This window comes from Heliangelus exortis, chromosome 5, assembly GCF_036169615.1.
Source record: "Heliangelus exortis chromosome 5, bHelExo1.hap1, whole genome shotgun sequence".
Taxonomy (NCBI): Eukaryota; Metazoa; Chordata; class Aves; order Apodiformes; family Trochilidae; genus Heliangelus; species Heliangelus exortis.
This window is the reverse complement of record NC_092426.1, coordinates 5,189,177-5,203,655: the sequence shown is the minus strand read 5'-3', so window position 1 is coordinate 5,203,655 and position 14,479 is coordinate 5,189,177. Positions and strand designations below refer to the sequence as shown.

The 14,479-nt window shown below is 45.5% G+C and overlaps 2 protein-coding genes across 5 annotated transcripts in view; one reads left to right on the top strand and one right to left on the bottom strand.

Moving 5' to 3' along the window:
* TIMM9 (translocase of inner mitochondrial membrane 9) overlaps window positions 1-14,479 on the top strand; it is a 169,348-nt gene that overhangs the window by 70,438 nt on the left and 84,431 nt on the right. The gene's annotated exons all lie outside the window — the stretch shown is intronic.
* The window catches only part of KIAA0586 (KIAA0586 ortholog), a 76,122-nt gene continuing 75,123 nt past the window's right edge, over window positions 13,481-14,479 (bottom strand). For all 4 annotated transcript variants that reach the window (XM_071745264.1, XM_071745267.1, XM_071745265.1 and 1 more), the window contains one exon: window positions 13,481-13,850. In XM_071745264.1, the coding sequence (XP_071601365.1) occupies window positions 13,705-13,850 (146 nt within the window). In that variant the 3' untranslated portion in view covers window positions 13,481-13,704. The remainder of the gene's footprint in view (window positions 13,851-14,479) is intronic.

Sequence of the window (14,479 nt, the reverse complement as noted above, 5' to 3'; positions counted from 1 at the left end):
TTTTGCCAAGAGCAAACTGAAGAGGTACCAAGAAAAACATTGGGAAGTTGCTTGTTCCCTTTCAGCAAAGGATCTGGTGGGACTCAGGGACAGGTACAGTGGCACTGCCCCTCAGAGCAGCCTGGATGAAGGTTGGTTTGGCCATTTTCCCATTTTTTTTTTCCCATTGCTGCTCACAGATACATCACCAGAGGCTCTGCAAAATTCTCCCACCCCCTTTTTTTTTTTTTTTTTTTAATTTTTTTTTCCTATAGCCTTATAACCATTTAAAAAGACTTCTTTTGGAGGACCAAAAGCAGGCAGGTCCCCTCTGCCTGTCCCACAGCCCTCTGCCCTCCTGCCTGCCTCACCTTCCCCACGCTGGCTCTGCTGCTGTCTGCAGCCTCCTGCCATCCTGGCCTCATCAGAGCAGTTTCTCTTCCCAGTGCCCCCTGAATTTCAGGAACTCTCCAAGCCCCAGCCCAGCTGAGAGCTGCTGTCACCCCCAGAGAGCCATCAGCTCCTGGAGCCTCCGGACCTCTCTGTGGGATGCCAAAGGAGCTGCTCCACTGACCTGATCCATCACTTCTTCTACATCTTTGAGCAGGAGCTCTGAAATGTAAAAATACTACTTCTGGGGGAAAAAAAAAAAAAAAAAGAAAAGAAAAGGAAGAAAAAAAAAAAGAAAAGAAAAGAAAAAAAATAAAAAAGAAGAAGAAAAAAAGAAAAAAAGAAAAAAATAAAAAAAGAAAAAAAAGAAAAAATAGAAAAGGAAAAAAAAGAAAAGAAAAAAAAAGAAAAAGAAGAAAGAAAAAAAAGAAAAAAAAAGGGAAAAGAAGAAAAGAAAAAAAAAAGAAAAAAAAAGAAAGGAAAGGAAAGAAAGGAAAGGAAAGGAAAGGAAAGGAAAGGAAAGGAAAGGAAAGGAAAGGAAGAAAGGAAGAAAGGAAAGGAAAGGAAAGGAAAGGAAAGGAAAGGAAAGGAAAGGAAAGGAAAGGAAAGGAAAGGAAGGAAAGGAAAGGAAGGAAGGAAAGGAAAGGAAAGGAAAGGAAAGGAAAGGAAAGGAAAGGAAAGGAAAGAAAAGAAAGAAAAGAAAAGAAAAGAAAAGAAAAGAAAAGAAAAGAAAAGAAAAGAAAAGAAAAGAAAAGAAAAGAAAAGAAAAGAAAAGAAAAAGAAAAGAAAAGAAAAGAAAAGAAAAGAAAAGGAAAAGAAAAAAAATCCTTTTTAAATGGAAAAGGATATTTCCCCTGCAGCATGGGAGAGCCTCAGGGGGAAACCATGGCAGGAGCCAGGCTGGTTTTGCTCCATCCTCTGCCAAAGCACAAACCCAAGGATTTCCTATCATTCCCCACTACCTTCAGAGATACCTGAAGGACCAGAAGGAAGGAGCAGAAGAATCCAGCAGGGAGAAGGAAGCAGGAGGTCCTGTCCTTCCTCAGCTTGGCTGGATGGTGGCTTTGGCTCGTTCATCCCCTGCCCATGGCCAGGATGGGTGCCCAGGGAATGGAGCACCCCCCCTCCATGTCTCCCAGCACAGGGTGCTGACCCTTTTCCACCTGGATCAAATCCCTCAGCTGGGACAGCAGCACAGGACAGGGAGCAGCAGGAGAAATGATTTCATTAACATCTCTGCTGCACACATCAGGAGCACATCTGGAACCTGGCTTTGCAGCCACACCATCTCTAAAGAAGCATTTCCTAGCTGAGTGAGAACGCTCTCTGTTACATCCTAAATCTAAAACAGGTTTAAAAACTTGCCTCTTTCTAATCAAAGAACCCAAATTCCTGATTTCTGCACACACTTGCTGCCCTGACACATCCACACTTAAATGACCTGCAGTCCAAGAGCTGAAACACCACCAGTTTGAGGGAGGAAGAGTTAGCAGATTAAAGATCAGCAAGATTTAAGACCTGGCAGAGGATTTTTCCCATTGTGTTTGCACTCATCTGCTCCATGGACTCCTCTGGGATTTACTTGAGCTGTTGGGCTCTGAGGAGGAACTTTTACATCTCCCAGTCAGCGAAACATCTGAGTTTGTGCCTAAATTTACCCAGGAGAAGGGTCTCCTTGAAGCTGGTACAAATATTCACATGCTTAAGTGTAGGCATGTGGTTTAAATCTCTTGTAAAACAGAGGCTTGGGTGGAGTAACCCAAAATACTGACACGTTTCTAAGCTTGGGCCGGCCCTGCTCCTTTCAGAGCTTCTGTCAAGTTGCTCAAAACCTTTGCACATCAGTATTTTCCATTTTTATTGTCAGTACAACAGGCAGATTGGGTCAGTTTTACCAGCAGCAGCCCACACAATTCAAATTTTGTCCCTCCCAGGGACAAAATCACAGTAGAACAGAATGCATAAGGAACACATGCATCACCTACACTCTTATTTATTCCTTGCTCCAAGGGTTCAGCTTTGCACCCTTTAACTACTCAATTTCTGAGCACTGCTTTCTTCAGGTTTTTCTTTTCCCATGCAAAACTTAACAGCTAAAATTCCCATTGCATTCAAACACCTTTTGGAAAAAATGAACGTAGAAAACAACCTTTTCCCCAACAAAGATGCTGAAGGAGATACAGAATAACTGCAAAACAAATAAGATGAAGGGTTCCAGCTGCCCTGCACCCATCTAGGTTGTGTTGCTTCTGGTGGTGGCCACAATGCATGAAAAATAAAATCTGTGTCAACTGCCTCAAGTTTGCTGAAAACAACCCTGAATTTCCAGCTAATTCTCTGCTCCTGTTTAAGTGCAGCATTCCAAGAGGGCTTTTTTTTTTGTTTTACAGCTGTCATGACAGTAATTTCTCAGCTTTCTGAGGTTCCCTCATATCCTGTTTGAACTGGCTTATCTCTGCTCAGAAGTGATGTTCTACACGGAGCTCCTCAGGAACAGATGTTTCCAGCTGATCCCACATTGCAGCCCCATCTGAAACAATTAGCCCTTCACACATTGGAAAAAAACCCTAATAGTTGGCTACTTGCTCACTTTTTAACCAAGTGAAAAAAAAAAAAAGAAAAGAAATCAGAAGTAACCTATGATTCATCCTTTCTCCAAGTGTGTTAAGAGTTTACAGTTCATTAAAATGGCAGCTGCTGGTCCCAAGATTTGTTATCTGGAGAAACAAATCTCTGAGCAAAGAGACTTGGGTGAAGAGGTTCCTCAGACTCAGAACCAAAAGAAAAAAAAATTACAAGTGACCTAATGAGAATTTATATTTACACAAATTAAAAGCTAAGAATTAGTGAGGAGTGTTTAGAGCAGTGGGGTCTGTAGCTTTTGGACCACAGGGTATTGCAGACACAAGGCATTTTCAGTACAGAATCTTTAAGGGAAGATGCTCTGGAGAATCATAGAATCATAGAACTGGCTGGGTTGGAAGGGACCTCAGAGCTCATCAAGTCCAACCCTTGATCCACTCCCACTGCAGTCCCAGCCCATGGCACTGAGTGCCACATCCAGGCTCTTTTGAAATATCTCCAGGGATGGAGAATCCACCCCTTCCCTGGCAGCCCATTCCAATGTCTGATCACCCTCTCCAGAAAGAAATTCTTTCTAATGTCCAACCTCCCCTGGCACAACTTGAGACCTCTTGTGCCCTCTTGTCTTGCTGAGAGTTGCCTGGGAAAAGAGCCCAACCCCCCCCTGGCTCCAACCTCCTTTCAGGGAGTTGGAGAGAGTGATGAGGTCTCCCCTGAGCCTCCTCTTCTCCAGCCTCAACACCCCCAGCTCCCTCAGCCCTTCCTCACAGGACTTGTGCTGTATCCCTTCACAGCCTCCTTGCTCTTCTCTGGACCTGCTCCAGCACCTCAATCTCCTTCCTGAGCTGAGGGGCCCAGAACTGGACACAGGACTCAAGCTGTGGCCTCCCCAGGGCTGAGCACAGGGGCAGAATCCCTTCCCTGGACCTGCTGGCCACGCTGTTCCTGAGCCAGCCAGGATGCCATTGGCCTTCTTTGCCACCTGGGCACACTGCTGGCTCATGTTCAGCTTCCTGGCAATCCAAAGATGGCAAGCACCTGACTGAGGGCCAAGCACCCATGGCTGGGACTCCAGTGGTTTGCAGGCAGCAGCCTGGGAACCCTCCATGCAAAAAATCACAAGATGCAGTGAATGGCTGTGGAGCCTTAAAAGTCAATGGAGCTACACACAGAGCTTTATCAGCAAAGGATCTAAAAAAAAAAAAAAAAAGAACTTGCAGGCTGCTGTAATGAAATTATCTCCCTTTGATCTCATTGAGACTCCTCCAACCTTGTTCCATGTGGAGAAATCAGTCTCATGGTCATCCAGATCCAGACCAAAATGAGGGAGCACCGAGCCAGCATCCATCTGCTGCCAACACAAAACCCTTGCTTGTCCTGCCTGCTTTGCACCTTGCTCAGTATGATTGTAACCCTGCTTCTTCCACCCTCCCTGGAAATGTTGGAAGTCATGTTGGATGGGGCTTGGAGCAAACCTGGGCTGGTGGGAGATGATACTGCCCGTGGCAGGGGGGTTGGGACTAAATGACCTTAAAGTCCCCTTCAACCTGAACCATTCTGTGATTTTATGAATCCTCTAATCCTCTTTTTCCCCTTGATCTCCCTGTCCCTTCGAGGTGCACCCATGGAGCCCTGTGGGTAAGTGGGTGGGTGGGTGGGTGAGCAGAATCCCGAGCTGGCATCCCGTGGCTGACGTTTCCTGGCCAGCACGGGCTGTGGTAACAAGGAGGATGGCAAGCACGGAGCTTCCAGCATGGAGCAGCTGCCAGGCACGTGTCCCTGCTGACACACAGGCTGGCAAGGACAGGTCCAGCCTGCCAGGAGCAGGAGCAGCACCCCAGGAGCAGGCTGAGAGCCCAGGCAGAAGAGCATCTCCGGGAAGAGCTCGATAGTGGCAGACGGAGATAGGAGACAAGCTGGGGGTCAGGAGAGGGCTTGCAACAACCATGAGCTTCAATTAACTGCAAACAGCAGAGGCTGAGTGAAAGAAAGCTCCTCATGTCAGCCCACACTCAAGGCAAACTGCATTTCTGACATCAAAGCAAAAACCAAAAAGCTTTGCTCTGGGCAATGGCTCGCAGAGCTCAGCTGGGAAATAATCCTGCACTCCAAATTCTAGCAGGGAAATACTTTCTCAGGCTCCTGGAAAGACCACACAGCCCAGATGTGCCAGAGACATTCCCAGGTATTATGAATGCCTATCAGATGTGAAGCTCTTTTCCTAAGGACATTTCACTCTCAAGCAAACAGCCCTGAAAAGAGGAGTAGCTGAACTGAAGGGTGGGATAGATCAGGGAAACATTTGCAGGGATCCATCCAGGGATTCCAAACACACCCTGAGGCAGCCAGCACTTCCAAAGGAAGGTTGGAAGGCAAGGTTGGAGGCTTGGAGGCCTCTCAGCCAAGGATGCTATCAGACGTGACCCTTGGGGTGAGTTCATCTCTGCCACCCCCAGATCCTGCAGCAGGGGAAGAGTTGCCTTACCCCAAAAGGAGGTTTTTTCAAGAGCAGAGGTGACTCACATCCTACAAGAGCCTGTTCCAAAAAAACATAAGGAGGTGCAGAGTACTTGGCCCAGCAAGCTGAATCCCACCTTCAGCAGGGACACAGCCCTGGGTCTGTACCCACATTCCCTGTCTGCAGACACAGAAATGGCTGTTTTGTACTGAAAGGCAGAGCATGCACTGAGCACTTATTCCCTCTGGAGTATTCCTACAAAGTTCATCACTGATTAAAGGGATTTTTCTCCCCCCACCCCCCATCCCCCAAACTCCTTTTCTGCTTCTGGGTTCTTGCACATACCCAGGAGTGCAGCACTCAGGGACTGAATTACCAGGGTTATAATTCTTGGCTGTGTACTTCTAAGTAGAGCAAGGCATTGGCAGAGAGCTCGGTGCACTAATTCACCTCCATGTAAACATGATTATTTTAAATGAACTCCAGACAAGGCTTCACTGTAAAAACATCTCCAGTTTTTGTAGCATTTTTGAAGTGTTCAGCTTGGGAGTTGTTTTCGTTACGGCAAGAACTTTGCCTTTCTTCAGTTTACAAAGAATATTTTCAGAATTAATGATGCCCCCCCCCTCCTTCCTCCCTCCCAACTATAACATGATGCTTGAAGGAAAGTCATAAGTAAGAAAATTAAGCTGCAGAGGGATTTCACGGTCAGGATTTTCCCTCTTTCAGCTGGCCACTCCTTTCCTTACAAGCCTGAATGCTTTTTTGGTTCCCAAGCCAAGTTGAAGAAGTGAAAACAGTAAGAGGTATTCACTTGGCCACGTTTCTTTCAGTGTTTCTGGCGTGGGGTTCCCATTCCAGCTTGTGAGGAGAAGTGGCAGAAGAACATTGTGTATACATTGTAGTGGTTGTACTTTCTCTGAACAGACACAATTCCAGGAGGCAGAAGATTAAAGAACTGGTGTGACTTCAGACAGAGAAAAATAACATCTTGCCAGTTGTATTTATTTGTTGGGACCCCTGATTTATGCTTTCCCATCTGTAGAGGGCTGGAGAGAAATGGATCACGTGGGCTCTGTTTAGATAATCCCTGAGGAAATTCGAACTGCATCAGGTGGGGAGAGAGAGAGGGTTTGTTGATGAGAGAGGCTGGGAAATAAGAGGAAGATGTGAGATTTCTTCAAGATTCTGGAATGAAGTTCAAGGCTCTGATTTTCTGAAAAGATTGAGTGTGGGTTGTGAGAATGAAGCAATTAAGATAACAACAAAAATAGTCCAGGTAGGCAGGGATGAACTGTTATAACTCTACTGTTATTTGTTGGCCCAGTGCTGAGAAAAAAATGTTCCCTCTTAAAGGATCTTTACCTGTCAAATGGTACAAGAAGGTGCAAAACTGTTCCTACAAGCATGAAAGAGGGACCTGCCACCCTCCAATCACACTCCTGCTCTTTGTTTTCCATAAGGATACCTCTTTGTGGGGGTGGTCCCCATCTCATACCTCTGCACCCTCCTATTTTTAAGCAGGACTTGGAGAAAACAGCCACTTGTTCCTGTAAAGGGATGATAAGGGTAAGGGGGTGACACACTGGCACAGGTTGCCCAGAGAAGCTGTGGCTGCCCCATCCCTGGCAGTGTCTCAGCCCAGGTTGGATGGGGCTTGGAGCAACCTGGGCTGGTGGGAGGTGTCCCTGCCCATGGCAGGGGGGTTGGAACTGAATGAGCTTTGGGGTTCCTTCCAGCCCAAACCAGTCTGTGAAGGGTCAGTAAGAACCTAAACAAAACCACTGGCATCCCCTAGCCCTGAGCAACATCCTTATGGAAATCAGAGGAGGCAAGAGAGTGACTGCTTTGAAAAAGAAAATACTGCAAAGATGCCTTTAGTTAATTGTTCTGGGGCAAGAAGACAAAGCAAAACAGAATCAGCTGCTCAAAGTTTGGCATAGAAGAGGCAACAGCACAGCAGGCCTAGCACAGACTGGGAATTCCTCCTCAGTCCTGAGCTGCAAAGCTGATGGGGCCAGAGGAATCCCTGACTCTGCAGCACCTGGCACCAAACAGCCTGGAGAGCTGCATGAAAGCATTGGCATTACCAGGTGGAAGTGGTATTTAAGCAGATGCTGGGCTTCACAGCAAAGTACCAGGTCTGATCTGTGGCTTGCTGCCTGCTGCTTTGCTACAGGTGCTGATTAAGGCAAGGCAGCAGGGAAGGGAAGATGGTATTTATGTGACAGATGCAGGATGCTGAATGCCCTTCTCCAAGGGCACATCGTGCAGGAAAAGCACAATTTCCAAGACTGACAGGAAAAAAAAAAAAAAAAAAAAAGAGAGAAGAGGGAAAAAGAATGACAGGATGCCACTCACCCAGCAAAATCCCTGCCAGAAGAATCTCCCAGAACCCATTAGAAATAAGCAGTAAGTCATCATTTCAGTGGCAAGATTTTTACATGGTGATCAGAGAGCTGGCTACCCAGGTGATGACAGGGTAAGTGCAGCTGGACACATATTAAGGAACAGGCACCAACCAGGGGAGAATATTTTTTTTTTTTTCACCTGACAGTAAGAGCTCATCAGAGGTGATGGAGCAGGGAATGAGCAGCAAGACAAGGGCAGCAAGTCCCTGCACCCGGGGCTCTGCCTGCAGCCAGTTCAAGGCAAAATGAAATGTCAGGAACCCTAATTTGCAGGGCTGGGCACTCCTGCCAGGAAGAGACAGAGCCAAGAAAGGGCCTGAAGAGCCAGTGCTGCTGCCCTGCTTGCCCAGGACAGGCAGGATGCAGGCAGTGGTCACTGTGTTCCTCCCTTGGAGCCACTGCCTGGGCTTCCAGCTCATGGGCAAAGTGAAGAGCAGATGCAGGATTGCTGCTTTCCAGTTCAGTTTTTTGAGGTTCAGTCAAATTCTTTGCTCAGCACCTGCTCAGCTTTTCAGATGAGGGATTTTGATGAGAACTGACCTAGAGCTGCAGTGGGAACTCGAGGGGCAAGAACCCCACTGGCTTTTAGTTCAGCTCAAGCCATGGTCTTTAAATATCCCTTCCACCTACCTGACAGATTCAGGCAAGGCCATCAGCCCTGCAGGTCTTGGGGGTCTGATCAGGATGCCATTGCCTCTTCTCCCCAAGCAACACCAAGAGAGGGGTGAGAAGCACCTCTTCCCAAAATGGCCCTTTCTTGAGCTGGAAATATTGGGGAATGACCCTTCTCCATGAGCAAAGCAGCCTGCTGGCTTCTGAGCACCCTTCTGATTTGGCTTTTCCTTGCCTTCTGGTTTCTAGCCTAAATATTAAGCCATGCCTAGGGAAGAAAAATAACCCCTGAGCTACAGGACTTCACTTTCTGCACTCACCTCTCAAGGCAGAGAGTGACTGCAAAAAGCTGGTTTCCCCATCTATGCAAAATGCAAATGCTCTGGAAATGGACACAGAATTCTGAGGTTTATTACAGGGCATTATTACGGCCTCTGCTCTGCTGGCCACATCACCCTAGTGAGGTTTCAGTAGTTTTTTGAGATTGCTGGAAAAAAGCTGCTATGGCAATTCCCTCACCTGGCTCAAGGTTGTCACAACATCAAGATTTGGATAAATGACCCAAGAAGCAAAATCACATCCAAGTGTTCAAAGGTCGGGGGAGGCATCAACACCCAATCACTACCATCAGTCTTGCAGAGACAACTTTTAAAGACACGGATCTAAAATCAGGAATGCAGCAGAGGAAAGGGAGAAAAAAAAGAAAGAGAGCTCCATAGGAACACACCTGCCAACCAGTACCAGTGTCACAGAGCTCATACAAATCCCACACCCAAAACACTGCTGGACACTGATGGAAAAGATGAACTTCTCATGCCATAACTGTTTGGTAGGATGCAATCCTCTTGCCTTGCTGTTTAAAACTTATGTGCTGAGTGCTTACACTGAGCTGTTAAACAACTGCAGGGCTCCAGCTCTTTACGTGGCTGCATTTCAGACCAGGGTCCAGCAAATTTTTGCCTGGGTGTGAAATTCAGAGGCAGGAGGTTGGCACATCTTGACCCAGTCAGAGAAGAAACATTATCCTGCAGTGATTTGTAAAGCACCTTGGGAGGTCAGCATCAGTTTTTAGCAGCTAATTTTGAACACTTCCATCTCTTAAGGTAAGAAAGAGAACAGGAATAACAAAAACCTCACTTTATGCAATTTCTCACAATTCAGATAAGGTTAAGGGTTCATATGAAATTTTCCACTTTCTATAATGAGAACAAAGACAGCTCATCTGAACCAGGGCAGGCTGACATCAGGGAAATCACCCAACATCTTATGGAAATGTCTCAGCCCAGGTTGGATGGGGCTCAGAGCAACCTGGACTGGTGGGAAGTCTTGGGGGGGGGTTGGAAATAGATGATCTTTAAGATCCCATCCAACCCAAACCATCCTGGGATCCTGTGATTATGGCTGGAATGCTGACCCAAGAGGCTGTGCTGGCCTGGGAGTGAGGATCCCTGCCTGTACCAGGAATTTCAGGATGTCCTGGAAAATCCACCCCATGCTCTTTATGGCTTCCACCCTCATCATACAGCACCCCTCTAGTTTTTTTTAATTTTTTATTTTTTTCTTCAGGGAAGAGGAAGGGAAGAGAAAAAACCACCCTGGGTTTTGAGCACCTCACTTCCCAGCAGCCAGATGTTACTTACCAAAGTCAGAAAAAGATGCTCTACAAACATAAACACTTCTGACATTTCAGTTTTGCACTTTCCTACACTGCAAGCCCAACCCATGAACAAACCCCCTGTTCTACTCCTTCCCTAATAAAAGACATGAGCAAACTTCACCAGGAATTCAGTCAAACCAAAAAATAAAGCCAGTGTTTTGGTTTCCAGACTACAATCCTCAAATCCAATAACATCCCATCTACCCCCCTCCCACCTCTCTGCTGCTAAGAATTAACTGAAAAATATAGCTGTATAGAGGGGTTTTTTTTTTAATACTTTTCCTGGATGGAATTCTATTTGATGCTGTTAAGCTTTGATGACATACCCCAATGACTTGCTTGGAAGAAATCCATTTAGCAGGCTTGCAAATCATGCTGTTTCAGTTGTGTGAGTGCCCATGAGAAATGTGCATTTTCAATCACAAAAGCTGTAGAAACAAAATGGAACTTGGAGATGCAGGCAGACGAATTCCTTATCACTGCTTGGCTGTGTTCACACAACATGTGCTTACCATTTCCAACTCTGGAAAACTATTTACAGGAGTCTGAAATACAAGACTGAATCAAAAAATAAGAAATAGATAAATTTCAAGAAGATGCTTTTTTTTTTTTTTTTTTTTCTTCTCCCCATTTCAAAGGAAAAACGGAGACTCTGATTAAAACCAAAGCACAAAACCCTCCCCTCCCCCAGGCAGCCCTCAGTTTTTCCTAGGAATATAAATACTTGTAATATGATCTATGCACAGGGTGCCAGATTTACAGAGGTCCCCTTATGCTTATGTGGGAGGATAAGTTATTTTCAGGAAGATTTGGAGAAGGAAAAACAAATAGTTTGCTCTTCTTCACCTCCCCAAAAATTGTCTTTGAATGGGAACACCAGAGGTTGCAGTGGGGATGAGCCATTCTCACATCCCACTGCCACAGCAGAATCCCCACCAGCAGCAGATCCTTGAAGCACAGTGCCAGGCACCCAAATGCTTCCAAAAAACATCAGTCAGTCATGTCAAGCTGGGAGAGAACATAAATCTATGGGGAATTTTCAAAACTGACTGGAAATGATCCTCACTGGGCACACTTAGAATAGAATAGAATTGGCTGGGTTGGAAGGGACCTCAGAGCTCATCAAGTCCAACCCTTGATCCACTCCCACTGCAGTTCCCAGCCCATGGCACTGAGTGCCACATCCAGGCTCTTTGGAAATATCTCCAGGGATGGAGAATCCACCCCTTCCCTGGGCAGCCCATTCCAATGGCTGATCACCCTCTCCAGAAAGAAATTCTTTCTAATGTCCAACCTAAACCTCCCCTGGCACAACTTGAGACCTCTTGTGCCCTCTTGTCTTGCTGAGAGTTGCCTGGGAAAAGAGACCAACCCCCCCCTGGCTCCATCCTCCTTTCAGGGAGTTGGAGAGAGTGATGAGGTCTCCCCTGAGCCTCCTCTTCTCCAGCCTCAACACCCCCAGCTCCCTCAGCCCTTCCTCACAGGACTTGTGCTGGATCCCTTCCCAGCCTCCTTGCTCTTCTCTGGACCTGCTCCAGCACCTCAATCTCCTTCCTGAGCTGAGGGGCCCAGAACTGGACACAGGACTCGAGGTGTGACTCTCTGACATGTTTTCCTAGAAACACAGCTCACATCTTCAGGATGCACTCAGTGACAACACTTTTGATTTAAGTGCATTTGTTCCCAAGCTGAGAAAAAAAAAAATTGGAGCCAAAGTTGTGATGCTCAGCATGCAGACAGCAATACCTGTCAGTTCTTCTCCTGCTGTGATGAGATGACCACCTCTGCCAGCAGCCAGGGCTGTCTCAGCCCTCCCTGTGCACTCTCCTTGTCCCTGTATCCATCTCTTGTCTCCCATCCCATCTGCACTTTCTGCCCACGTGTTCCTGATGCAATTATTGGACCTTGGTCCTGATCCAGGCCTGGGCATAACAACAGCACAGCCCATTGGCTGTTTACACTGTGAGAAAGGGGACCTAAATTATAGATTAGCATCCTAAATCACCCAGCAGGTTGACAGAGCACTTGGAATATATTTTCATGAAGGTTTTCTCTTGCAGGAAAGCTGGTTTAAGAAGCTCTAGCTCCAAGGTGACCTCATTGCCCCCTCTGAAGGGGCTACAAGAAAGCTGGAGTAGGGCTTTTTACACAGGTGTATAGTGAGAGCACAAGGGGAAATGGTTTAAAACTTGAAGAGGGGAGATTTGGTCAGACATTAGGAAGAAATTATTTAATTTGAGGGTGGTGAAACATTGGAATAGCTTTCCCAGAGAAGCTGTGGCTGCCCCATCCCTGGCAGTGTCTCAGCCCAGGTTGGATGGGGCTTGGAGCAACCTGGGCTGGTGGGAGGTGTCCCTGCCCATGGCAGGGGGTGGGAAGGGATGAGCTTTAAGATCCATTCCAACCCAAACCATTCTATGATTCTAAATCAGTGCAGGCTCCTAAAATAAGAGCTGGTCATGGTTTTGTCTGCAACAATAAAATGCCTCTTGTTAAATGATGGAGTGAAGCTGTGCAGTCATACACTGACAGGTACACATCAACCAAAGAGCAGAACTTCTTCAGAGCTTTCAAGAGATGCCTTCATGTCCCACGTCTTTGAAAATGCCACAGGATCTCCTCTTCTCCACAGAAATCCCATGCAAAGCTCAGAGTGGATGAGGAACACAGAAAAGCTGTGTTTGCCCTGCTTGGAGAAGAGCTTCCTTCCAGTTTTCCTGCTGGGAGATGTCTGAATTCCACTTTTTTATATTTCTTGGATGCTGCTCTGTGCAGGTGATCCTACCTTCCTCCAGTCCTGCTGGATTGACCACGTTTGTCCTGACTGTGGGTAAAAAAATAAAAAGAGAAAACCCTGGGAGTGTGACTAAAGATTATTTGGCTTCTGAAAGGTTGAGACTGCAGCAACCAGCACTGTTTCATGAGAAGGAGGAATTTACATTAAAAAATGTAAATAAAATAACCTCACCCACACAATCTCTCCTTCAGACATTTTTTTAAGACGGGAAAACATCTTTAGGGAAATAAACATCAAAATGCTTGAAAATTCTTGGAATTCTCAACAAAGAATTTCTTCATCATAACAACATCAACTCTTAATGGTCACTGGTACATACCATTTGGAATGACCTTCTGGTGACAGCAGCCCTCTAAAGATGAACAAGCTGTGAAGATACCTAGGAACATGATTTTCTTGCAGACTTTGGTTTCAAATACATTTTCCTCTGGCTTGACATTTTATGTAGTGACATTATATTGATCCAAACATTTTTTTCCATCAGCAAGGCAGACTTTCTCTGCAGATGTTAATACCAATCACCTCCATGTTTATCTGTACATACAATACAGTGTTAAGTGGCCTTTGCCATTAATGACTTAAACCCACAACGATTCTGAAAGAATTGCATTTTATTTGCTTAAAAATATTCTCTATATTCACAAACAGAATCATTGCTTAAATTTAAAACCATAACAAAATTGTAAGAAAAATAGAAGATCAAAACCAGCACCGAAAGACTGGAACTTTGATAAAATACTCAGACTATCACACTAGACAGACAACTGCACTGGTGACAAAATCTTCAGACAGCAGCTGTCATAAAAAGCTGTAAGCCTTAAAATGTATCTGTCCCTGAAGAATCTGAATTGCCATTTATACTGCTGGCACTCTGTGTTTGGTTATCTATATTCATGGCAGGCAGCTTCACTGACACCTTTGCTGCAGAAACATGTGAATTCAAATGTGGGGCAGCAGTCTCTCCTAAAAAAAAAAAAAATAAAAATAAAATAACAACAACAAAAAACCACCATACAATAAAAAGAACAAAACGCATTATTTGCTGTCTATGACAAACAACTAAACTGCACTGAAGTCATCTCCATCCCACATTTCCATCTCCATGGAAATACAAAGTCACAAACCCCCCACTGTCCATGGTTTTCAGGCATTTCAGAGAGTGCTGGTTTAGCCATCAGAGTTCCCTTTGTCAGGTAACAAAAAGATGGATTTCTGTACATATATACACTGGGTTATATACACAAGCACACATATAGATATAATCCCCACTGAGACCAGAATAATTTCAAATATGCATACTGGTGTTTTCCACAGAAAGAGAAGGAGATCTGTAGACAGTAACAGGATTGCTAAATTCCATCTATATGTGTATGCCTGCTTGAATCAAAAAAAAGAAAATGGCTTAGAAAAAAATAGTTTAGAAACCATTCAAATTGTTCAACACTGTGTTTTTATATATATATAATCACCAAAAGCAAAGTAATTCAAGTTGAAGCCATTGGCTGCGAGTCCTCCAGAGAGAAAAACACCCTGTAAATGCTTTGGCTGCCCAAAACACAAGTGAGAAGTTGTTTCAGTTCCTCCATATCTCC